Source organism: Oenanthe melanoleuca, chromosome 10, assembly GCF_029582105.1.
Source record: "Oenanthe melanoleuca isolate GR-GAL-2019-014 chromosome 10, OMel1.0, whole genome shotgun sequence".
Lineage (NCBI taxonomy): Eukaryota > Metazoa > Chordata > Aves > Passeriformes > Muscicapidae > Oenanthe > Oenanthe melanoleuca.
Genome location: NC_079344.1, coordinates 13,226,537 through 13,252,255, shown reverse-complemented (window position 1 = coordinate 13,252,255; position 25,719 = coordinate 13,226,537). Strand labels below are relative to the sequence as shown.

Genomic DNA, 25,719 nt, shown 5'->3' with positions numbered 1-25,719 from the left:
TCAGCCTCGCCTTGGTAAGCCCCAGTCTGTTCTACAAAAGGTGGCTAGAGATTGAGATTTATTGGTTTCCAAATGAAAAGATTCATTCGATATAAGAGGTTAACTCAAAGTTCCTTAAACCGTGACTAGCATTGGCAAGGAGCTTTGCCTAGTCAGCACAAAGGCAGTTCAAAGAAACCTTTAAAAATACACACAGATATACATACACACAAACACACTCTCACACTTTAGCCTCAACTGCAATTTTCTTTTCATTTTTGTTTCTTTCTGCCATTACAAAGCCCTGAGCCCCTTTGTAGGTAGCTGGAGGTTTTTTTGTTGTTTTTTTTTTTTTTTTTTTCTCTCCAAGCTGAACTTTGCCATTTTGGTGTTGACCAACCCCCTTTTCTTTTGCAACCAGTGAATGAAAAGACTCGATGAAAAAAAAAAAAAAAAAAAAAAAAAGATTAAGAAGTAAACGGGGTGAGCAAAAAAAAAAAAAAATCCATCTAATTTATAACGAGCAGAACAACGTTTAAAAAATAATACAACCCCAAAGAAAACCCCAAATCCGTACAAAGAGGGGGGGTCAGGCAAAGTGACACGAGAGGCAGCGAGCGCGCCCCACGCTGCCCGGGGTGCTGCGAGGTTTGGGCGCTGTCAGACACATGTCCCCGTGTCCGTCTGTCCGGGTGTGTGTCCGTGTGCGCGCCCTGAGCCGCACACAGCGGCTGCGGGCTGGAGGGCTCCGTCCTGTGTGTGCAGCCTGGGCTATGGAAATGGTAATGAGGGAAAATTAACCCGGCCGTTTGTTACATTGCAGAGAGATCAATGCCTGACCCGGGGCTGAAGGATAGCTTACTGCTGCAGGAAAGATATGAGATAATCGCTCTGAAACACGCTGGTGGCGGGGACAAACAGGCACACATTCGAGTATCAGTAGTAGTAATAATAATAATAATAATAATAATAATAATAATAATAATAATAATAATGGTATTAGCAATATCAACAACAGTAAGGTCTCGCCAGAGCGTGCGAGGAGCTAGAGAGCGGAAGGTGCTGGGGCTGCGGCCGGGGCTGTCCCGGGGGAGGCTGCGGACCCCCGGCCCCGCAGCCCGACCCGCCCGGAGCCCCGGCCCCGCCGCTCCCCGGAGCGGCACCGGAGCGGGAGCACGGACCCAGCCCCGCGGCTGCGGGAGGCTTGCGGGGATATTACAGCCGGGAGAGGCTGACCTTTTGGGGATTTAATGTTGTTGTTGTTTTTTTTTTTTAGTGAGACCTTGAAATAAAACATGAGAAGATGAAGGGGTTGGACAAATTCAGCTGGAGGAGAGAGACTGAGCTGCTGTCTAAAAAGCAGCCAGCGGAGGCTAATGAGACCTTTGGGGTAGGAAAAGTGTACTTCTTTTTTTTTTTTTAGTAAGACATCAGTAAACCCACAAAATTGAAAATAGTGACAGCGCAAAATGAATCATCCTCCTATAAAGGGACTAGGAAATACAAAACACGACCGGGGAGGGGATGTCTATCAGGCATGGAACATAATAAAAATATTTTTTTTAAAGGCAGCTGAGGAAGGTGGCAGGGTTCTTCCCATGTTTCAAAAGACAATATGGGCAGTGTGATGTGCTCTGACCTGCCTCCTATTGTACAAGCTCGCCATTGGCTTCAGGGAGAGAAAGATCGAGTTTTATCTGAATAAAGTCCAGCAAACTTTGCTGGATGGCAGCCCTTCCTCTCACTCCTCCTTTGAGCCTCTTGCAGTGTCAGTGCAAAAACTAGTTTGGATGTCAAATGTCTCATTTAAGGCTTTATCCTCAAGATATTTTGCATATTCCTCTGTCAGAGTTGTTTATTATTATTATTATTATTATTTTCATTGTTACTACTTTAGTGAGCTTAAATTTTTTTTTAGCTTCTTTTTAAGGCTAAATGAAACTGTTTGTCGAGAGGATGAAATTTGAGGTCACTTGTACAGTTAATTTCCAGCGGTCGTTCACTAATAACGATACAGGAGTTAAGGCAGAAACTTGTTGGCTGAGATTAGATTCTGCAGGAAGGAAAACCTGCGTGTGGAATCCATTACATCTGCAGCGGGCGACGACTTTCTTGTCCAGAAAAATAAACGTTGCAAAGAATAGGGAGGGACAATGATCTCCGAGGAAGAAACGGAAGGCACCGGGATGATTTGGGGTGCCCGGAGCTGAGCCCCAGCAGCTGCGGCCCCAGCGCCAGAGCCCCGCTCCCACCGCCAGCCGCAGCCACCAGAAATGTGGTCTGGAAAAGGCTCTGGGGCAAGGGGAAAGAAAAAAAATTGGAGAAGGATGGAAAATCGCACTTAAGATGACTAAACAGTTTGTGATCAATGGAAGAGAGCGGCTGGTGAAGCCGCTTTCAAAATTAGGATTATCTTTAAACCTGGGAATTAAGAGTGGCTGAATGTGGCTTCGCCTGCGGGGCGGTAGTTTGTGGGTAGGGAAGGATAAAGTTTTAACCCTAGTACCTGACTAATATAAATAATCACGGGAATGGTTAAAAACACACTGGGAAGTATCAAACGGAAAAACAAACAAACAAACAAACAAAAAAAACCCCGAATGGCGGAACTGCCCGAAAAGCTCGAAAGGGCACGAAAGAGGGGATTGGGTGGGGGGGTGGGAGGGGGGGCGGAAAATGGGAGAGAAAAATGATTCTGTGATGCCTGGATATTCTGACAGGAATAGATGAAAAATGAGAAATTGGAGAAGCGATTCTGTGCAGCTTCTCCGGTCTATATAGCAGGGACTTAAAAATTACATCTGGAGCAGAGCCGTGCTTGGCAAGTTTGCCTTGCTCTTTGATATCAGATATATATATCTATCTATATCTATATCTATCTATATATATATATATCTGTATTAGCAACAAGTATTCAAGGATCTAAACTAATTGATTCTGAAGTTTCTTGGAATTTGTCCAAAGAGCAATATAGTTTTAATTGTACATTGCTTGAAACTCCATTTCTTGAACGGTGTGAAACAAGTCATAAAAGTCATAAAGCGTATCACTGTTTTTTCCCCACACATAGATACTCGTCCAACACCCTCAGTTCTCTCCTGATACTCCTAAGAGATGCAAAAATAATTTCGAAGGCATGTAACTACATTATTACGGAAACCTGAAAATTTATAATCCATTTTAACTGATTCAGAAGGCACTTCTGATTTTAAGTTTTAGTGGAAAAGGAAAAAAAAAATAAGGCACCTTCCCAACTATTTCTACTTACCCACGAGCAAGAAAGATTTTGATATCTAATTTTAAACCTGAGCACTAATGTTCCAGTTGGGCTAATGAGGTAGAACTGGGTTACTGTGCAAAGTATTGGGGTGGAGATAAAAAGGCCTGTAAAGTTTATATACATTTCTGTTTTGCTCATCCCGCCCTTGGAAACACAGCCAGCAGCATCCTCAGCTAATCAGCCAGAACCAACCCCAGCGAGAGAACTTTTTTTTTCAATTAACAACACTATATTTGCAGCATTAGAGGCCATGGCTATAAATATCTGACTATTTCTCTTAAAAAAAAAAAAAAAAATTTACGACAGAAGACTGACTGCCCCCTCCCCCCTTTCCCTGCACACCCACACTTTTCGTGTCTAAAATTAGCAGGAAAACTATGCACTGGAGAGAAAGTGCCATGTAGCTAAAGGCAGGGAGGCTTCATTAGTTCCTGCAAAGGCTTGGGTTGGAGCTGGGGCCGGAGCGCCAGCCATCAAAGGAAGCCAACTGCATCTTTGCAGATCATTCTGGCGCTTCAGAGAGCGATTCAGGCTGGAAATCTGTAAAATCCACGCAAACCTTTCTCCTCTCGCTACTAGGCACCCTTTGACACAGTTGTATTGAAGTTGGGGCTGGAAGGTCCTTGGAGGTCTCCGAGTGTGACAGTACTTAGAATAGCGGGTAGATGGCACAATTTTCTAACATTTAGAGAGAAGAACCCACGCTGGGAGCAATAAGTCCATTTAAAAGCCCTTTATTTAAAAGGAACAAAGATAACTGACAAACAAAGTACAGAGACATCTCAATGAAATTTCTGGAGAAGAATAAAAAACTCTCTGCAAAGGAAAACACAAGTTCTCGGGTTTATTTATTGTTGCTTTAAGTACAATACCGAAATTAAATTAAATTAAAATGTAGATGTATCTAACAAGCTCCTAGAACTGAGGATGCTTAAATCAGGGATCCAGGATAGTAAGATACGAGCAGCTATTTGAAAGGAAGGAAATTCAGAAAATAGGGGTAATGTTTCAGAGTGAATACAGCTCTCACATGCCCGTTGTTTAAAGGGCTCCATCACATCAGCACATGCAATTTTTTTTCTCCAAGGCGAATCGGAGAAAGATGTGGTCAAGGGTGTGGGGGGGGAGGGGGGGGGATAAAACCAGGGAAGAAGGGGGAGGGGGCAGAAATCTGAGGTTAGGAGCTACTTTCTAGGAAAGGGAAATAATCTTAAGGGCGCTATGTGGCTGCATTTCAGTAATTTTTTTTTTTTTTTTTTTTTTTTTTTTTTTTTGACAGTGCTTGAATCCAACAATGAATGGTGCCTCTTTCTGAGTTCATTCCTTTTATTCGCGTGCAGTAGGCTATGGGGTAGGGTTCAAAGCAAAGGCTAAGAAAAAGGAGAGGGAAATTTCAGCAGAGGTAGGCAGCATCTCTGCGAGGTGGTGTGGCTCCTGAGAGCCGCTCGCAAGCATTTATGAAGCGACACGCAAATAATTCAGGGACAATTTCCCCCTCTTTTATTATTCACCTTGGACTTCGAAACTTGACTGGTTTTGATACCGAATACACGTATCGCAGATATTTTGGGGCTAAAGGGAAAAAAATACTTGAAAATAGGGGGGAGAAGAGAGAGAGTGATGCCGAGAAATTAGGCATTGATCCGGGTTTGATCGAGTCTGGGAGCTTCCACCAGCAATAAGCAAGCAAACACTCCCAAAACAGAGACAGACACACTCTCCCAGCTCCACTGATTATGTTAAAAAGGAGGGGGAAAAAAAGGAGGACGGGTAAAAAAAAAAGGAAAAAAAAAAAAGAAAAAACGAAGGAAAAAAAAAAGGCAATAAGCTGTATGTTCCCTCGAATCTGTGGTGCTGTAAAGAAATCAGTTTCTGTATAAATGATTGTATTTGGGTGGGTGCTTTTCCGACTTATTTGTTGAGTAAATCTCTCTCACCGCGCTGAAGGCGAATCCCTGTTGATAAATCCATCATTACCGTTTGGATACAGGGAGACAGCAGCGCCACTAAATTTATCTTACATTTGTAGCGCTTTAATAGACATTTATTAAATGCTTTCAGAGAGAGACATGGGGCGCCTGATTACATCCTAGTTATAGACAGAACATAAAGACACACGTTAACAGCAATTTACAAGAAGGAGGGGGAAAAAAAGAATAAAGAAAACAAAACAAAAGGAAAGGCAAAGTTTGGGAGTGAAGCTGCTGGGAACCAGGCAGCGTGCGCCTCTCCGTATGGCCGCTAAATACCAGCTTTTTTCTCCTGCATTTCTGGGAATATTAATCGTGGCCTATAGCTGTGCGAGCATGTCTCCATACAGAGTATGAGCCATGCACTCGGACACGCAGATGCGCGCGTATGGATCAAACAAGGCGACGCAGATTTCTGTTCCATTCCCCAACACACAAGAATACAGGAGAGCATTTACAATAGATTCATCACCCTCTTCCACACTCGCCCTCCACCCCCTTACCCCTCTTACACCCCCCACACCTCCCCCCCGCCAGCTTTTAACTCTAATTTCAATCTTCTTCAACTGGAGAATCTCCAGGGACCTGGGCAAACTTGTGTAAAATAGTTAAACCAAGCGTGTTTCAAAGAGGATTGCTGAGTTCCTCTTCCTGCCTTAATAAACCGAAAGGCCCAGTTCAAAGAAAACACGCTGGAATCAAAATTCAAAATATCTCACGACTCGCACGGATGGAGCAGGCTCCGAGCGATGGATACGGCTTCATGCGTTGGTGGGCATGTAGTGACAAACATTTCACCCTCATTTTTGTGTGTGCGGAAACCCTTCCTTTGGGCTTTTTCTCCCTTTCTTAAATATATACGTATATTTTAAACCTTGCTATTTTCTTTCAAGCCCCTTTCCTTCCATCGTCTCTCAGGTACATGTTTAAAGCCACCTCTCGCTTTTATGAAGTTAACCCGCTCCTGCAGAGATCTGATCAAATTCGGGTTCACGCCGCTCACTGCCCTCCGCTCCACAGCGCGCCCGCACCGCGGAACCTCTGCCTCAGGACCAATGATTTATACACACATACATATATTTGGTTTTTTTTTTTTCCAGGCGTCTTGCGAGGATCGCCTCCGCGTTACCTTCCCACCACCCGAGTCGCTCTAAGGGCAGCATCGCCCGGATAACACATGTAGCTCGGAGCTTCTCCTCCTCTAACACCCCGTGGGTCGCCTTTCACCGGGGACAGGGACACACACACACACAGGCACATCCGCACAAGCACAGAGTTGATCCCTGCACCTCCAGGAAAATAAATAAATAAATAGCCACCACGCGAAACCTTCCCTCCACCTCTGCCCTTTTGCGAGAACACTCCTTCTATCTAAAAGTTTCCGAAAGAAAATAAATACAAGTGACACAGTGGTGGGGGAAAGCTCATTAGTTCGTTGTCCAAGTCTAATAAAAGAACAGAAGTGCAAATTATAGAGTTCAGCTTCAACACACGCTCTGTCAACTAAAATCAACCGAGTGCAGCCTTGATTCAAATAGCTGCGAAGTTGGTCCGCAATTCAAAACCACCTTCCCCCTCCTCCCTTCCCCTTCCCACCTCCACCCTCCGCCCTGCCGCAGGGACATTTGGTTGGAAAAATATTGTTCCAAGGAAGGTAATGATAAAGCTTAACATTAGGAAGAGGAGTGCGCAAACTCATTTCCCCATCGGTAATCCCAATAAAAGGAGCGTGGTGCTTGGCAGGGAAGGGCTGGGACGGGGGCTGCGTGTGTGTGTGGATGAGGTGGGGGGAGGAGGGACAGGACTCCTGAAATAACATCTTCTTTCCAGCAAGGTAGAAGAAGAAACGGCCCCTTTGTTTTGATAATTAGCTAAGCCCAAACTAGGAAAGCAGATGTGTTTGCTTAGCTAATCATAAGACAAGTTTCTTTCAAAGAACTTCATTGAGCGATGGCAATTCTGAAGGAAGGAGAAGGATTTCATTTTCCTCTCTCCCTTGCCTCCCACCCCTCTCTATTTTTATTATTATTTTTTTCCCCTATACTTCTAATATGATAGAAACGCTTCCGATTACCTAGATGGGAAGAAAGCAAACCCTCTTCATCATAACACCGGGCTCGCCCCCGGAGCAGCGCAGCCACCTCGGGCTCTCCCTGCTGCACGTTACCAGCCAGATCTGTTGACATTTTACTTGGGGGGGGATGGGTAGAGAGAAGGGGGGAAAAAAAAAAAAAAAGAGAAGTGGGAAAAATAAAGTTTTAATGACATGTATGACATATTAAATTAGGCAGTTTTACAATTGGGTTTGAATGCGATGCTAACTGATTACAACTGTGTTATCAAAAGGGTGATAAGATTTATAACTTCGCGAGCACAAGCCTCTCCTCTTAATGACAATAGATGTTCAATAGCAGAAATCTGGTTTCTATTTCCCAAGAAGAGACGCTGTGTGTCTCCGTTGCCCCTTTATTACCGCAGGATTCAAGATCCTCTCTAAAACAGCTCGGCACTTGGAAATCCACAGGCCAGGAATACCTTTATGGTCCCTATTAAGTACTGTGTTATTTACACTTTCGCTGGTGCTTCTCACTCAATACCCGTATCACATACGAGGGGATAACACAGCCTCTCTCCTTGCCTTTCGCTGGCTGTTTTGGGTTTATATTTTGCATTTCTTTGCTTTACGAAGGGGGGTGGGGGGGGAAGGGGAGAAGGGGGAAAGGAAAAAAACCAACCCCACAGCTCTGTCCCTTACACCCTTCTCCTCCCCAGCTCCCTAAACCAACACATTAAGCAAACTTTAAAAACTGGGTTCCTATTACAAAGCAGCGCCCAGGACTAACTGCTTTAAAATTACTGCATAATTAGATTTAGTTGAATTTCACCATTAATTAGGCAGCCGCACTGCGGGGAGCCTTTGAAATCTGAGAAAATGGGAAAAATCATCTGAAGCACGTTTTTTAAACCCAACTTCAATAAATCCTGACAAGGCCTGCATTTCTCCGTGTATCTCTTTCCATTCTACAAAGCAAAGCGAAGCGAGCGCGATCCCCAGGACCCACTAAAGTTTTAATTAAAAAAAAAAAAAAAAAAAAAAAAAAGAAAAAAAAAAAAAGAGAAAGAGAGAAAGAAATAAAAATAAAACCCATCTCCATTCCCACATCCCGCTCGTTATCAGCGGCGGTTACGGAGCGCCAAGAAACATCCTTGCCTTTTCCTCGCTATCCCTCTTTTTTTCCTCCCCCTTTTCTTCTTCTTAATGTTTTTGTTTTGTTATTTATTTTTTTTTTTTGCCCGCGTCCCCCCACCCGTTGTCCGGCCCGTCCCGGGGATGCCGCGCTCCCTGCGGGCGCGCACCCCGCGGTCCCGGCCGGGGCCGGGGTGACCCCGCCGCACCGCGCGGCGCTCGCACGGGGGAGATGCTGCCGCAGGTCACCGGCGTGCGGACGGGCCGCGGACGGGCCGCGGGGCGCCCCCGGTGCGCGGGGCGAGCTCCGGCCGCGGGGCCGCCATGTTGGCTCCGCGCACTTTCCCACGCGTCTCGCCCGCGCCCGCGCAGCGCTGTGCGCACCCCTCCCACTCCATCCCCACCGCTGCTCAGCCGAGCCTCCAAAAAACCTCAAAAAAAAACAAACCAAAACAAAACAAACAACCTCCAAAAAGCCTGCCAGCCGCCCGGCGCGGCCCCGGGGCAGAGCCCCGCGCACGGCTCCGCGGGCGCGCACGGACACACGCGCGGCTGCACACACTCGCACACGCTCATTCACACACACGCTCGCTCACACCAGGGGCTGGCACCGCCCGCCCGGCGCCTCCTCCGGCCCCAGCCCCCGCTTTTGTCTGAACTTGGGGAGCCGCCTCCGCCCGCGCCCCCTCCGCGCCCCGCGGGGCCGCCGCCCCCCGGCGGGGCCGGGAGAGGTTTGGGAGAGCCGAGCGGGGAGGGGAGAGCGGAGCGGAGGAGGAGGAGGAGGAAGGGGAAGGGGGGTGAAGAAGACCTTTCCCGAGCGGAGGGTTGCACCGCGGGCGGCTCCGCAGCTCTCGCTGTCGTTCCGGGTCGCCCTTGGGTCTTTCCCCGCCAGTCCCGGTGGCAGGGGTGGGGGGGAAGGAATAGAGCGAGCTAAGATCGGATTAAAGCAGAAAATATAATAAAAGGGAGGGTTGGCAAGGGGGGAATCGCAAGGAAATAAAATAAATTAGACACTTAGAGGGAAAGAGTCGCCATGTTTAACAGCTTTTTTTTTTTTTTTTTTCCCTTTTCTTAAAAAAAAAAAAAAAAAAAAAAAAAAAAGGTTCTCCTCAATTCAACATAGAACAAGCTTCTCGATCCCAACCCTCCTCTTTTGTCCAATTCAATCTTTGGATAGATCTTTTGTTCTAACTCAGCATGAAAAGAAAAACTTTCTTTAAATGCTATAAACTTAAAACTAACTGAAGTCCCTAAACAAATCCTCCTCTGAGCATTCCAAACATATATACACGGGGCTTGTGTGTGTGCGTGCGTGTGTGTGTGTGTGTGTGTTTTTATTTAACCCTGGTGCATTTTCTGTTTACTATTATTCTCTGTGAACCAAAGCTCGCTGCAAGAAACTTATAAATACAGAGATAGCTTACAGGCTTTAAAACATAAAAAGCAGAGAATGTTTTGGATTTGAAAATCATAAATTATAATTTAATGCCAATAACAATTTACAACAAATGGTTGTTTACAATAAACTAACACAAAACAAACAAGTCAAGATCCTGTGTTCTTAGTAAGCATAAAAACTTCACACACACACACTCACATGGATAGCACTTGCAATAGAAAAAGCTAAATCTAGAGGTCAGCAATTCCCCTGCAATAATAGTATATTTATATATTTATATATATTTATATATTTATAGAAAAGGAGCCATGATTCAGATGTAAAACTCTGCTCAAATTCACAGTCATACGCCCCTCAGCCCCCAGTACAGATGTGTCTAACTGGAACACACTAAAGATCAGGGTTTAATCGACTTTACAGAATGATCTCTCTCCCTCCCTCTCTCTCTTTTTGTGAAACCACAACATGGTGTAGTTACGTGTGGTAAAAAGGGAGAGGGGGAAGCCTCAGACAAGAACAAAATTGCAAGCTTTCACATACAAAGCATCTGCTATAGACCAAGGGGAGGGCGGGCGGGGGGAGAGAGAAAGAAAAGAAAAAAAAAATATTGACACGCACACACACGAAATAAAATATCAACCCCTTGCAAAAAACCACATCATCTTGCCTTCCTTCAGGTTTGGGTTGGGTTATTTTGTGGGGTTTTTTTTGCCTGCTCGGGACAGCGCTGCGTTCCCCAGCGGTGTGTCCGGCGCTGCGCCACCCGCCCGGGCAGGTCCCAGTCCCGGTGGGAGCTGTGCCCGTGCCAGGGCTGCGGGAAAGGGCCCTGAGCCTCCACTGGGGACAGCCAGGGACGCCCACGCGTGTCTGCGTGCCAGCGTACACACAGACATATAGCCCATATGTAAAAGAGAGAGATGACCTGTGGTCATGCTTTCACAGTCTAAGGTAAAAAAAAAAAAAAAAAAAAAAAAAAAAAAAATCCACTTGAGAGTATATATACATTAAAAACCGACTCCTCAGTGCTAGAAGCTAAAGCCACTCCATTTGAAGACCTCTCAGTGACAACGATAGATGGCAACTACGGAGTATTATAAAAAATCACACATACTTAAAGAAAACTCATTGCAAACAACTGACCTATATTTACAATACTGCTATTACCTTGCTTGAATGATCTTGTGCGCGTATGTCAGACATTTACAAAAGATTTTTCGCCCCATTCTGATCATAAAATAGATACTGATCTCCAGATTTCTAATACTTTTTCACAACAATACCTTTCCTACGCAGGCACTTAAGTGTGACAAAAATAAGGGCCTTTTTTTTTTTTTTTTTTTTTTTTCCCAGAAAATCCATTTTTAATTAACAGGAGGATTAGATGAGTGGGGGTTGATGGTTTACCATTTCAGCATAGTACTTCCTAAAACCAGAGATAAACCACGAACTTAAGTCCTCCACCCCCATCCCGGAATTAAACAGGTAAATACACTACAATACATCTGCTACAAACTTACTGTGACAAGTAAACAAATCAATCGCCTATGGACTTAAATGACTGCAAACTATAGAGAAGTAATGTGGTTTCTGAAAGACATTTATGACAGCCAAACAAGTTTCAGATATCAAATAATATTTTAATTTCTGAATACTTTCAATTTTCCTTGGAATATAACACACAAAGACTCGACCAAACAGTTCAGTTATTATAACTTTTACAGTATACAGAAATGTTGCACTTAAAAAAAAAAAACCTTCAGTTTTTTAAACACAAAACTGTAAACTCTAAGATACTGAATCAATCACGTTATCTATAAGTGCCAACAGTGTTATTTTGTCATGCTGATTTCAATGGTATTTTTTAAAAAGGGAAAATATCAACAATTATTATAATACAAAGGGCTTGCAAATATACAAACAGATAGAGGAGTTTAATAACAATTCATGATGAACTATGTGGAACCCAATTCAAATTACAAAAGTTCACTTTGCTTGTTTGCATGTTTTTTTTGTTGTTTTTTTTTGGTTTTTTTTTTTGTTTTTTTTTGTTTTTTTTAAATCAAAACCGTAGTGTGTCTTGGACACAAAATCCTTCTACCTATAATAAATCCCCACAGTTCATTTTCTGTCCGAAATATCAAAAAACCTAGATTTGGGGGGAGTTATATGACACGTGTGGTTCATTCGGGTCTATATAATTATAGCTCTCTCAGCTTCAAGCTAGATTTTGGGTCACCACCTTAAGTGCGCTTCCATCATTGTGTTGTTGAGGGTTTTTTTTTTTTTTCTCTTTTCCTTTCTTCCTATGATACTTTCGTGGACTCAGTTTTAATTCTTTCAGAACATATATTTTAAGGATACACAGTTTATTTTTTTTTTTTTAAAGAAGCCAAGGTTATATCAAAAATTATTATAGAACCACAGAATAAACTGGTTTGAAACCAGAAAAATACAAAAAAGAACAGCTATAGGTACATAGACACATAGGACAATTAATAATTTGGAAAAAAAAGACTTACTTTCTTCCGTTCTGCTAATTTACTCCAAATTTCCTTTAAATGCACTTTAAGCGAGATTTTTTAAAAAGTTTACCCCAAAAAAAAGAAAAAAAAAAGAAGAAAAAAGAAAAAAAGAAAAAGCCCACCATCGTTTCTTTTCTTCTTCTTTCTTTTTTTCTTTCCCTCTTTTTAATTTTTTACAAAAAAAATGATAAGTAGCAAGTTTTTTTTCTGAACAACACGGGAGTTTTTAATGCATTCTGTAAAAGTTCATTTGACAGTCTCTTTTTTAAATTCACAGTCCATTATTTTTTTCCTGTCTTCTCTTAGCAAACTTGTAACATCCTTTTACATCCTTTCTTAGCAGAAGGAAATTTAAGAAACAACCAGAACCCAAATGTCATTTGCTTTCCTTTCACTCTCATCTCCCTTCACAATTTCGAATTTTTTTTTTTTTTTTTGAATTTTTGTATTTTTTTTTTCTCTCTCTCTCTCTCTCTCGAATGTTTTATTGAATGGACATGTAAGGCCAGTTAAAACTGCTGCCAGACAGTAACATATCCCTGATTAGGGTTTCTATGGGGGTTTTACCTACCAAACGGACGAAAAACAATTGCTCTATGACAGAAGAGGAGACAGTGCGAAGGGAGGGGAGACGTAGTAATAGCTTCCCGAATCGTGTTGGCTGGTTGGGATACTGGCTCCTAACATACTCTTCCAAAGCACACTGTGACTTCTCCTGTAAACTTTCAACATGGGCTACATCAGAGAGACCACAGGCATCTAGAAGAAAGTGTATTAAAAAAAAAAAAAAAAAAAAAAAAAAAAAGAAAAGAAAATAAAAAAAAAAAAGAAAGCAATCATCAGATTAAAAAGGTTTTTGGTGGTTTGTGTTTTTTAAAAATTTTTAATTTGAATTTTTTTTTTTTTTAATGTCTAGGTTTAAGAGTCGATCGTGCGCCATCACCTCGCCCCCCAGAGTTTAAGTGGGTTTTACCAAAAGGGACAATCTCTCTGTGCATGTGTGTGTGTTTGTATTTCTCTCTCTTCTAGAGGGTCTCCTTTAGGATTGAGCACAGCTCCCAGAGTCGAGATTTCCAATGGCACGACAGACCTGAGGGGTTGGCAAGGAGCTGCTGGCCAAGCCTAATTTCATATATCTGTATTTTTGGGGGAAAGGCCGGGGGGGCAGGGAAGGCTTGAGTCAAAAGCGGGGAAAGGGAGCCACTATTTCTCCACACCCCCCCTCCTTGGAAAATAATTGGGGAGAGCCTAACCCTGCAATGAGAAGGAATACTACTCACAGTGATAGAAATCATAATAATAATAAAAAACTGGCCCAGCCAAAGATAATGGCGCCCCGGATCCAGCAACAGATTCTCCCCCAAAGAAGACAACGCGTTTTTCTTCAGTCTTTGAAACTGATTTAAGTGGCCCTTTAAAACTGATCTTGTCAGTTTAGCCTATTCAGAGGCAGCCATGCAAACTGTGATCTCTCTGTTCATTTGAGCTGTTTCTTTTCCCCCCTCTTTTCTTTTCTCTTTCTTTCTTCCCCCCCCTCCACTCCCCCCTCTTTTTTTTTCCTCTTCTTCTTCTTTTTAAACCTAAAGGCCCTTACAAGAAGAAAACTCCCTGATAGGGTCTGGACATTTTTTCTCTCTTTTTTTTTTTTTTTTTTTTTTTTTTTTCCCTGATACGCTAAAATACAATAAGTTCCCTTTAAATCAGAGACGTCTGTGCTGAAAGAGCACAGGTTGTGACCTGACCTCCCTGTGGCTTTCCTAGGCACAGGGCTAACACATGCATATTCTGCGAGTCATTAGAACCCAGATTTTTCCCCCCTCCCTCTTAAAAGAGGCTGCAGCAAACATTATATGCATCTATGTGTGTCTGCTTTACATCAGGAAGGGTTATTGGGGTGCTGCAGAAGCTGCAAGCATCACCCTATATTTTTTTGCATGTGGCTGTCTTCCCCAGAATCAGATAACAAGAAACGTTTATCTAGTTGGGAGGCAATTTACACGCCAGGCCTCCCATTTTGAAAATAGTCATAAATTAAACAGTTACGACAGGATCGGACGATTGTTTTCTCAGAAGGCTCAAAAAAAAAAAAGAAAAAAAAAAAAAAAAAAAAAGTGATTTGGGAGAAAAGGCAGGATTGGAAATAAACTCCTTGGTGTGGGTGTGAGCTGGGCAGGGGCTGGGGAAGGATGTGAGTGTGTGTGGGATCCTCGCTGAGCGGCTGAGCGAGGGAGAGGAAAATGCATCCTAGAAAAACGATAGAAAAATAAAATAAGCACCCCATGGATACCCCTTCCCACTCGGGATCCCTGTCTCCCTGTGGCTAGAAGTGCCCTGCTCATTGATCACCTCAGGATTTAGCACGAGTAATTTGGGGGGGGGGGGTGTGGAGGGAAAAAAAAAAAAAAAGAAGTTTTTTATGTGTAAAGCAATAATATATAAAAGGAAGTTTAGGTCACGACCCAGAACCTGGACAAAGTCCAGAAAATGACTTCGTTCCCCAGACCCCCTTTAACACAACAAGGAATGGATTGTGAGCCCTTCTTTTCCCACATAAACTACATTTTTTTCCTGTTTCCTGATATCAGGCTTTAAAAAACTCTGATGAGTAATTATTTTGCAGGTCCTGCTTCCATTCATATGTTTATCGCGTGGCCACTTTCCCAAGCGTCCAAATGAGTTACAGGCGAAATATATGTATTTTTAAATTTAATCCCCAAACTTCCAGGGCTCCAGCACACTGGGTTGCCGGTGCAGCCTCAAAGTTAGTGATCTGAGATAACGTATTGCACAAATTAGCGAGCAGATTTTTTTTTTTTTTTCCCCTCAGATGAAAAAAAAAAAAATTTAGCCTCCAGAGTTAATATCAGGATTATTACTCACCCAGGTTAAACTCTAGTGCAAGCTAATTAGATTTCACAACGCACTCAATTATTGCTTTATAACTCATGCACTATTTCTAGGCAGCAAAAGTTGACACATATTTCCCCCCCCCCCCTCCCCTCTTTGATTATCTAAGAAACACCTCGAGGTCTTTTCCTCGGGAGAGTCATGGCTGTGCCACCCCGGAATTACACTGCGGAGCGGCAGCTTCAGCCTCCTCTTACTTTTCCATACTATCCCTGTCTACTTATGGTAATGATCTTTTCGCACCCGCTACTCGCTTTGGACTATGCAGTTCCTGCTGGGTACAAATGCAAACTTTTCCCCTTAGCTTAAATGACACAGAACTGCTCACTGCCACATTCTGTTTAAATCAGAGACAGCTCTTTGCAAAGTTGATTTATTTTATTTTATGGGATGGCAGGGAACATATTTTAAACTCAGATTTGCGCATTTAACTTGGTTGTTTTGTTTTTTTTTTTAATTCAATTTTTAATCCTGCAGGGCTTTTTTCCCTTCCTGGCTGCCCATAAAATGATCCTCTTTTTAAAGTGATTTCACTGATAGGACGACTTGTATTTAACAACATCAAACAGATTTTGCTGCTGTTCGGATGCGTGTCATTAAATGCAACAACCCAGAGCTATACTGTTAAATAAAATATTATTTTCAATGGGAAGAGCGCAGTCTCTCGTGGCGAATGGGTGCCTCTTCCCGGGCCCCTTCTTTCCCATTCCCCAGCATTATTCAGCTAGGGCTGGGGTGTATTTTGGCTGTTTTGTTTAATTTTTTTCCTTTAAAATAAAATAGCGTGTGTGTGTATTTTATTTTTATTTTATTTTTTTCTGATTTGCTCTCCCTGGAAGATGGGATGCTCGGATCCGAGGCCCTGAAGGGGAGAGCACAGGGCACCGCTTCCTAAAGGGAAAAGAGACCGCGCTGGTTCTCGGGGGGCAGGGAGCAGGGATGGGGTGCAGGCAATAACACTTTGCAAGAGCAAACAGTTCTCAAGGGGGGCCCGGGGAAGGAGAAATTAAAAAAAAAAAAAAAAAAAAAAAAAAAAGGAGCAAAGAAATGCCGCCTACCTGAGGTGAAGAGGACTATGGCCTTTAAACAGCTATATTCTGCAGAGTCGACATGCAATGCTTTCAGTTTTTCTACTTGCTCTTGGAAGATTCGTATGTGGTCCATAAAGGCGACCACTCGGTCAGCAGACATTGGCGAAGCGTGCAGGCCAGCAGCTGCCAGGAGCGGAGCTACGTGGAGGGGCATGGAGCACTGGGCAGCGTTGAGGACAAACAACTCGCTCCAGGTCAGCCTCAGGAGGGCCACCTGGTCTGTGATCTGCAGGTCTGGGAAGAAGGGGATATTCCTGGCCCACTCCACCGCGCTGAAGAGCATCCTAGCTGCCAGTTCACAAATGTTCTCGATGCCCATGATGTTGTTGGGTTGCATGCACTGACTGCCAAAGCGGGAGGTGGGGTAGGGCTCTGCTCTCAGAAGAAGGGAGATATATCCGGATAGGTAGGAATGGCAGTTGAGAGGGTCCCCATTTGTCAAGGCGAACTGACCATGAGTTGGCTGTGTGGGTGGCATTCTGCCCCTCTGGACCGCTGCAGTAAATAAAGAAGAAACTACAGCTATTAATATCTGAATTGCTACCATCGGTTCAAATACAGCCTGCTTTGTGTGCTTGTGCGTGCCTGTGTGACCCCGGACCCGGCCAGCTTCAGGGGGAACATGCATTTTCCCAGCCAGGGTTCAGCCCCAGCCCCGCTCTAAGGCTCCGCAGTTCTCGGGTCAAGTCAAAGCAACAATAAAAGCTGAGGGACGCTGCAGGCTCGACCGGGGCTGCTGCGGGAGCCCAGCTCCTCACTTCCCAAAACACACCACAGTCCAGCTGCCCCCATCCCCTGCCACCCCCTCCTTCAAGAGATGCAGGATACGTCTTTGTGTATTTTCTCCATTACACCTAAAACAGCTCGTTGATTTGAGGCTGGGGGAGCGGGATGGGGAGGGAGGAGGGGAGAAGGAAGAAACACTTCAGTTCGAAATCCCCGGCTCTGGTCCCACACGCGTTTCTCGCCCACTGAATACATTGTTGCTGCTGGTATTATATATCACCCCCTCTCGTAAAAAATACCAAAGGAGGCAAAATCACCCCACAACATCCCCGGCAGGTCCCCTGGTGAGGCTGAGGGCATTATCCAAAGGCACCTTCCCCCGCTGCCCATGGAAAGTGGGCCTTTCATTTTGTTAATAAATTTACACGGTGACAGCGAGAGAAAAAGGAGAGAGAAAAAGGGCTCAGAGGCAGCGAGACGACAAGAAGGGAGAACGCCTAAAAATGTGCTTGGTTTATATTTGTTATCGCCTGTATTCCAAGGTTAGTTACTCTTGCAGAAACACAAAGAGAGGAGCCCGGCGAGTCCCAAGCCCCCTCACCCTTAACCTACATAGCAGCGTCCAGACACAGAGCACGCACTGGAAAACTGCAGGCTCACATTTCCCGTCTAATTTTATATCACAAAGACTCCACTTGCAGAGACCCGAGCACCCCACACTTACTTCTGGACTGCTCCTTACACCCCCCACCCCATCCCTTCTCTACCCCCTCCTGCCTCTCCCGGAGGAACAAGAAAATAAGAGGAAGAAGAGAAAAGTGAGGTAATAACAACCAGAAAAGGCAGGCACACGGCAGTGTGTATATACACCACACTCGTGGACATGTGTGTGTGTATATATATATTTTTAAAGAAGGAAAAATCCGGCTGGGAATCCACAGTGGAGTGCTGTAGAGCCTCGGTAGGGTGAGTCCCATTGTAATAGTAATTTGAACCGCCTGTGTAAAATTGCAATCTAAGGCAGGGTGCTGGAGGATATATATATACACACACATATATATGTGTGTGTGTGTGTGTGTGTGTGCATCTCGGGAGGCTCCGTGTGTGTGTGTACACACACGCACAGACACACACACACAGGGCTGCTCGGGGGACAGGGGCTAAGGCTGAGCATGCAGGAGGAAACACGAAGGAAAAGTAACCATACGTCAGAATCATCATCTCGCTCCTAAGCAGCGTGAAACTAAAAATCCACTTTCAATAAACCTCCATCAGCAAAATCAAAACAAACACAAATCAATTACGAGTGCAGGAGAAAGCATGCGAGAGCCCCTGCCTCCCTGCCCACCCTGCCCAACACCGCTTTCTTTCATTACGAGAAAGTTTCTGGCTGGTTTATTCGAGGGGGGTGGGTGGGGGGGAGGAAAGGTTCTGGTTGGGTTTGGGGTTTGGAGAGGAAGGTTAAAAATGCTAAGAGTAATTATATATATTATTTAAAAATAATAAAAAAAGGAAAACCAAACAAACCCCAAAACGCAGCGAGTGAAAAAAAAATTGCAAAACAAATGAAATCCCAATACCTTCCCGTCTCATGCCAACTTTGAGGCATTTTTTGAGGCGGCAGTACTGACACTGATTGCGGTGGTGCTGGTCAATGGGACAGTTCCTGTTGGCACGACAAGTGTAGCTGAGATTCCTCCTTACACTCCGCTTGAAGAAACTCTTGCAACCCTCGCAGGTAAACTGGCCATAATGTTTGCCACTAGACTTGTCCCCACAAACCACACATTCAATGTGCTGCTGCTGCTGCTGCTTGTCTCCTTGGTTCTGCTGGCTCGGCGGGTTGGTCTGGGCTGGCGTACTGGGAGGGCCCCCGGGCCCCGGGGTCTGTGGGGTGTGCGGGGCCCCGGCCGGGGGTCCCTGCACCGGCGGGGCTTGCGAAGGCTGCGTTCCCTGAGCTCCGGGCACATCGTCCTGGGGGTCTCGCCACGCACCGACTACCATTGCCATATCTATTGGACACCGTTGCCAAACTTCCTGTTCCCCCTTTATTTTCAAAGTTTGTTTGCTTTGCTTTTCAGATCAGCTTTGCAGCAGTCTTTTTATTTTTTGTCCTCCCCTCTCTCTCTCTCTCTTTCCCTCTCTCTCTTTTGTTGTTTTGCCTTTTTTTTTTTTTTTTTTTTTTTTTTTCAGGAGGGTCGGGGTGGGGGGGATCTCCCGGTACCGGCGAAGGTGCAGAAGCACGGGGCGATGGAGGTGTGTGTGCGGGGGGGCGAGGTGCGAGTCGATTGTCTGGGCTCCAGGAGAGCAAAGTAAAGGGGTGGTGGGGGTGGGGGAGAGAGGGGGAGAGAGAGAGAGAGAGAGGAGAAAAAAAAAAAAATCTCTTCAAAGATCTCCCTCTCTCTCTCTTAGAGCTGATCTGCAGCAGAGTAGTTGAAGGAGGAGAGGCGGGTGTCTGGGGGCCAGGTCCAGGGAAGCTCGCAGTCAGCCATTCAGGAAAGCCATCAAAATAAGAATGAATAAAAGGTTAAAGATTACACACACAGCGGAAAAAAACACGCACAGCGGAGGAGACTCTTCTCGGCGCGGAGAGCGGTCGGTCTCGCCGTAGTTTTTGGAAGTCCAGCTTGCAGCAGCAACATCAACTGCGATCGCTTTGTTTTTGTGGGCTTTTTTTTTCCTCCTCCTCCTCTTTCCTCCTCTCTCTCTGCTCTGTCTCTCCTCCCTCCTTCGCTCGCTTTAATTCTTCCTCTCCGCCGCTCCGCCCGGCCGCTGCGCTCTTGCTCTCTCTCGCTCCCTCTTTTGGGCTCGGGGGTGTGGGGGGGCTGTTGGCTTTTTTTTTTTTTTTTTTTTTTTTCCTCCTCCTCCTCGCTCTCTCTTATTTTTTTTTTTTTTTTTTTTGTTTTATAAAAAAATTCTTATTATCGTTACGGATTACGATTATTATGAATTATTATTATGATTGTTTATTTGTTCCTCCTCCTCTCCGGCGCCGCCGCTCTGCTCCGCTCTGCCCCGTTCCGCCGGTTCGCCGCTCCCGCCGCGCCGCGTCCCCGCCGCCGCTCCCGCTCCCGCCGCCGCTCGGGTGCTGCTGCCGCCGCTCCCGCCGCCGCCGCTCCCGCCGCCGCTGCCGCCGCCGCCGCGCTGCCTTATGCTGCTTCTGCCGCCTCGCAAGTGGGCTCTCGCCTCCGCGCCGCCGGTGCTCACGGCGCGGGCAGGGGGAGGGGGGCCGCGGGGCGGGGGGGAGGGAAGGAGTCAACTCGCCAGCGCAGCAGCGCCCAGCCAGCCAGGATGATAAAAGAGGGGAGCGGGAGGAGGAGGAGGAGGAGGAGGAGGAGGAGGAGAGGAGGAGGAGGAGGAGGAGGAGGAGGAGGAGGGAGAGAGAGAGAGAGAGAGGGAAGGATCATAACCCAGCGCGCAGCATCGCTCCTCAGCCGGGGAGGGAGGGAGGAGGGGAAAAAAATCACCACGGGGAGAGCGCGCCAGCGCTTCCCCCCCCCACCCCCCCGCCCCAAAATAAAAAGAAGCAGGGGCTCCCCCCGCTCCCCTCCCCTCGCGGCGGCGGGGAGGGGCGGCGCGGGGCGGGGCGGGCGGGCGGTGCGGGCGGCGTGTGGGCCGAGGAGCGGCGAGCGCGCTCCCCGCCGGCCGCTCGCCCCGCTGGCGGGAGAGTGAACTTTGACACGGCTGCTGCAACTCAGCGCGCGTCGCCATGGCGACCGCGCGCCTTATAAGGCAACCGGGCCGGCGCCTGAGTGGCCAGGAGCGCGCGCCCCGCCCCCCGGCCCTCATTGGCCCGCGCCGCCCTTGCGCTGCCCGCCATGGCGGCCGCCGCCGCCCGCGCGGTCCCAGCGCCGCCGCCGCCCCGCGCCCGCCGCCCCGCGCCCTCCGCCCGCCGGGGCCAGGGGTTAGGGCGAGCCCGGCGTGCGGAGCGCGGCAGCGCCGCCGCCGCCGCCGCCTCACCTGGGGCGGCCCGCCGGGGCACGGCCCCGGGGGTCGGAGGGGGCGGCGGGTGCGAAGCGGAAGGCAGGCGCTGAACCGAGGTGAAACTCCGTGGAATAAAGTAAAGCCGAGCCCCGGCGCTGCCGCCGCCGCCGCCGCGGGGAAGGGGCGGCCGCGCGTTCCCCCGAAAGCGGTCGGGGAAGCGCAGGGCCCGCCGAGGGTCTCACGGCGGAGCCCCCCGGCCCCGCTCCGGGCACCTGCGCTCGCCGCGGCCGCCCCGTGTCCCGCCGGCCGCCCGCGGAGCCGCGCCGAGCCGAGCCGAGCCGAGCGTGCCCGCGGCCCGCGCTCCGGGAGCGGCCGCTCGCACTGCCCGGCCCGGCCCGGCGGGGCGCGGGGGCTCCGCCGCTCCGCCCGAGCGCTCCTCGTTCCCGCTCGCCCCGGAGCGGCCGCTCCGCTGCAGACAGCCCCGGAGCCCGGCACGCCGCTCCGCAGAGCGTGACAGCCGTGCCTTTCGCGCGGCATCGCCGCGGCGTGGCTCGCCTCAACCCCTTTAACTTTATTTCGGGGTTTTGCGGGCTCGGGGGTTTCATGACCACACGTACCCCGACACTGTAACACGAGCTCCGTGCTGTACCGCCAGCAGGTAACACAGCCGAGCGCGTGGCCGTGTTTATTTCCCGCTGAACGGAGCTACCGGCCAGCGGAGCGGGGACTCGAGTCCGTCTCCCGGTGAAAATGGCCAAAAGACACTCGAACAAGCGAAGGGACGGAGAGATAAAATAGAAAACATGTTAACATAGACAGATAAATGCCCGGCCGGACTATTCCTCCTCTGCGAACACACGCGACTGTGAGCGCTCCCATCCCAGCCGGTCACCGAGCACGGCCGCGGGGACACAGACCTGGGCACAGGTCTGCAAGGCAGTAATTGCCCCTCACCTCCTCACACACACTTTTTCATGTTGCCGCATGCCCACACACTTCTGCCGCAGAAAGAATACATGTGGCTAAAGCCGCAGGTGCGGAGATGGTTGGAAAGTTGTAAAAAGCACCTCGACTTGAGTGTCCTGCCTGGAAACCTGGTGTGTTCAAACCCCACGGGCGAAGAGGTTTTTGCGACTCAGTTTCAAAGACAAGGCTGCAGCGATCCCATTGATCCTCACGGAGCAAAAAATAACCTTTACCCGAAACAGTGACCAGCAGGGACTGGGAAGATAGAAAGTGGGAAAGCAACCTTTCCTGGTTAAAATGTGGGGAACTGCCTTATGATTTCCAAACAACCCAGAGCTGAGGAGGTCACTTTTCGGGGAGGGTAGGAGAAGGTGGGGGTTCAAAATACGGAATAGTCACAGATTGTTGCTGATGTTGAATTTCCTGAGGAAAAAAAATAAAAGCCAAAACCCAAACCACAACCCAACACCAACCTTTCCTGTCTCGAATCTGACAAAGTAAACAGGATTAATTCACCATATGAAAAAACATAAACGCAGTCCCAACAAACGCAGAAATAAGAAGAGAAAGCGGTTTTAACAGGACGCACAATATTAATAGTTTGAACGTATGATCGTAAAAATGAAAACCCATTGATACACGCTTAAAAGCCGCCGTATACGCTGATTGCTCAAGCATTAATGAAGAATGCCCCACATTAACTATTTGCTCTTCGAGGGATGCAGCGATATAACTATCTATTAGCACTATTAGATGCTTTGCTATTTATTTGAAAACACCCCTGCGAGTGGGTTGAGACAGAAGAGATGAATGTAAAAATGAACTGCAGCTAATTTCTCTAAATAATCCTCGAAACCTGAGCGCCTCGCAAGGAAGGGGGAGATTCTCCACTGTCCTTCTCCGAGGCTAATGACAATAGAAATGCTCTGGTTTAAAAGTGAGACCGTGTTGGTTTTCCAAATAAACAAACGCATCCCTCCTGCCATTTTACTGCAGATGTAAATTTATTTTAATGAGAGGGAGTGGAAGGATTTATTTTGCTAAAATAGAGTTGGGGATAGAGCCGGTGTAAATCTTTAGGTTTCAAAAAGAGAAGAGGAAGGAGGGGGAAGCTGCTTTCCTGGCAGAAAGCTGCCTAACAGTCTTCTAATTCTTTCTAGATTAAATCGCAATATGAATACAGCATCGAACAAATACCGAGTTTCGCTCTGAACTCAGTGGAAAGCAGTTACGTCTAACAGAATTCAATGAATTCCTCTTCTCCCTCAATGTAGTATGTGTGTGTTTTTCTCTTCCACCACACTGAAGTTCCATGAATAGGGAAAGTGGCTCCTATTGTGTGCCTCTGAACTTCCAAGTCAATGCAATTTTTAACCACTGGCTTGTGGTACTTTGAAAATCACCAGGGGCTGTCAGAGTTGGGTCCTCTGAAAAATTTACAGTGCTAAATCAGAGCATATGCTGTGAGAGAGGAAAAAAAATTGCTTAAGATTGGAGCAAGTACAGTATCTGGCTGCCCCCTAGTGTAAGTCTCTTATCTGCCTAAAATTCAACTTTAAAAGAAAAGGATCTCTTAAAGGGAAACGACTTTTGGCTCACGTATGCATACGAGAATGAAACTTCTGTACATTTTAATCTGATTAATTCCTAAGGATTTAAAATTAATTGGCTTGAGCACTCCTAGACCGGACTATAAGATTTCTGCATCAGGGTTTCTGCGAGAGCTGTGCCGAATAGGTATTTTTAAGGGATAGTGGTAAGGGATGGTGGTGGGGGGGAGATCCTGTTTTGTGATTTTTTTTTTTTTAACGAGGATCCGTGCCTCGCTTGCTGTTGTCAGAGCAAAAACACTTCTGCAGCTTAAAGTCAGATCTACGTATTTTCCAATAATATATTAAAAAAAAAAAAAAAAAAAAAGAAAGGATAAATAAATGCCTAAAGCCTCAGCCGAACTGCCAACCACACCTTCGGATGGTGAGTATATTCCAGCTTCTTTCCATTGTACTTGCTTAGCCAGGGAAGGGACCGGAGGGGGAGAGGGGATCTCGGCGCTCTACCTTCACCACCGACCTTTTTTCTTTTTTTTATTTTTTTTTCCCCCTCCTTCACCCCCCAAATAAACGCTGCCAGCTGCCCACGGCGACGCGATCCCGGGCAGTTTAATACCTATCACTTAAGTTCAGAGCCTCGTGCTGCCCTCCCACCCTCCGGAGCAGGTCTGTCCGCGCTGCCCCCGAGCAGCCCCGGCGCCGGGCAGGGGCGGCAGCGCCGGGCGCTGCTCCTGGGGAAATGCCTCGGAGGCGCTTTGCCTCGGACCTGCGAGCCGGGTCCGCTCCTTGGGTTTGTTCGCTTGTTTGTTTGTTTGCTGCTTTGCTTTATTTAGCTAAAGGACGTGCTAACTGATGGTGCTGCAATTACACATACTTGGGTCTGCCCCCCTCCCCTCTTCCCCTCCTTAGAGCAACCCACGTAACCTTAGAAACGATCGTTTAAGACGCACGTTAGCTAACATTTGCTTTTTTGGATTTTTTGTTTTCCTTAAAAGAGAAACACAAGAATCACAACACATTGCCCGAAAAAAGTGTCAAAGAAGAAGAAAAAAAACTATAAGTAAACATACCAAAACCATATTTGCCTTGTTCAAGGTCCCAAATCGCTTGCATCTTCCTTTTTCTACCTCTCCTTTAGTTTGGCAGGTGAAACAAACAAATAAAAAAAAAAAATTCAGACCGCTGTTTGCCCCCCAGAAAGATGTGCGTTGGGTAATTAAAGAGAAGTCTCCTTCTTGGTGTTTATCTAAGCGATTGTGCAAACTGATTTAAAAAAAAAAAAAAAAAAAAAAAAAAAAAAAAAAAAAAGAGAGAGAGAGAGAAAAAAAAGTAAAGTTACAGCCTTCAGGGGGGAAAAAAAGGAAGCAAGGTGAAGGGAATAGATTTCCCACAACCTAAAGGGAAGTGCTTTCGATGTATTATTAGCGATCAGCCTTGGGAGAGAGAGGAAAAAAAAAAACACCCTGAACACACTCTAACTTTACACAGACAAGATTTCAGGGGGGGCTTTGTACACAGCTGCTTAGGAATGTGCGCCTTGCCTTTAAGAAAAAATCCCCAAGCCCAAGGTAGGAGATGTCTTTGAGTGATCCTTGTCTCATTTCATTCCTTAGAAGGAAGAGCGTCTCGCTACACCTTGTTTGGAGCTGGAAAGGCGAGACTTAAAAAAAAAAAAAAAAAAGAAAAAGAAAAGGGAAAGGGAAAAAAAGGGGGAAAAATATTCACAACCCACCCTTCCAATTGGGGAGAAAAAAAAAATAAGAGAGGGAAATCTCCTAAGTTAATGACTGTGGGGGTAGGATGGATGCGACGGATTTCAGCCCCCCCTCCCCCCCTTTCCCACCTCCCCCCTCCCCGGCAGGAAAAAAAAAAAAAAAAAAAAAAAAAAAAAAAACAAACCGAAAAGGGAAAAAAAAGCCAACCGCAAACAACTACAGGCTGGACTATCAACACATGCACCGAAGGGGAAAAAATATATAGTGTCCTGTGTAGGGTCGGCAGGGAACGCAAGCACACGCTAAAGCAAGTTGGGAAAGAATCCGAGCTAATCAGCAATCTCTTTCTCTCTCTCTCCTTCTCTCCCTCTCCCCCTCTCTCTCTCTCTCACTGCCCCTGAGATCCCAGCTCGAAAGAGGTACTCCACATTTTTTCATTACCAAAAATCCGTTGCAATAATCATTTGTTGCTAATTGAAACCCTTGGAGACATTTTTCCCCAC

At 46.6% G+C, this 25,719-nt stretch overlaps 1 protein-coding gene and 2 long non-coding RNA genes across 16 annotated transcripts in view; 2 read left to right on the top strand and 1 right to left on the bottom strand.

Annotated features, from left to right (window-relative positions):
- The first annotated feature begins 667 nt into the window (after positions 1-667).
- LOC130257154 (uncharacterized) lies at positions 668-7,419 on the top strand. Its single transcript, XR_008841275.1, has 3 exons — positions 668-761; positions 1,256-1,369; positions 6,330-7,419. It is a non-coding gene; the product is annotated as an uncharacterized LOC130257154 (long non-coding RNA).
- Positions 7,420-10,478: 3,059 nt separating this feature from the next.
- NR2F2 (nuclear receptor subfamily 2 group F member 2) lies at positions 10,479-25,444 on the bottom strand. 4 transcript variants are annotated; one of them, XM_056499392.1, is made up of 4 exons: positions 25,401-25,444; positions 24,572-24,764; positions 16,303-16,830; positions 10,479-13,096 (listed from the first exon to the last, which is right to left on the bottom strand). In XM_056499392.1, the coding sequence occupies exons 2-4, from the start codon at positions 24,612-24,614 to the stop codon at positions 12,822-12,824; spliced, it is 846 nt and encodes a 281-aa protein (XP_056355367.1). In that variant the 5' UTR covers positions 24,615-24,764; positions 25,401-25,444; the 3' UTR covers positions 10,479-12,821. The 4 variants fall into 4 exon arrangements, with proteins under 4 accessions (XP_056355367.1, XP_056355366.1, XP_056355364.1 ...); XM_056499391.1 differs by lacking the exon at positions 25,401-25,444 and having other exon boundaries at positions 24,572-24,768; XM_056499389.1 differs by lacking the exons at positions 24,572-24,764; positions 25,401-25,444 and adding an exon at positions 18,642-20,541 and having other exon boundaries at positions 16,303-16,851.
- LOC130257151 (uncharacterized) overlaps positions 21,454-25,719 on the top strand; it is a 27,042-nt gene continuing 22,776 nt past the window's right edge. For all 11 annotated transcript variants that reach the window (XR_008841271.1, XR_008841272.1, XR_008841266.1 and 8 more), the window contains exon 1: positions 21,454-23,925. This is a non-coding gene — a long non-coding RNA (uncharacterized LOC130257151). The remainder of the gene's footprint in view (positions 23,926-25,719) is intronic.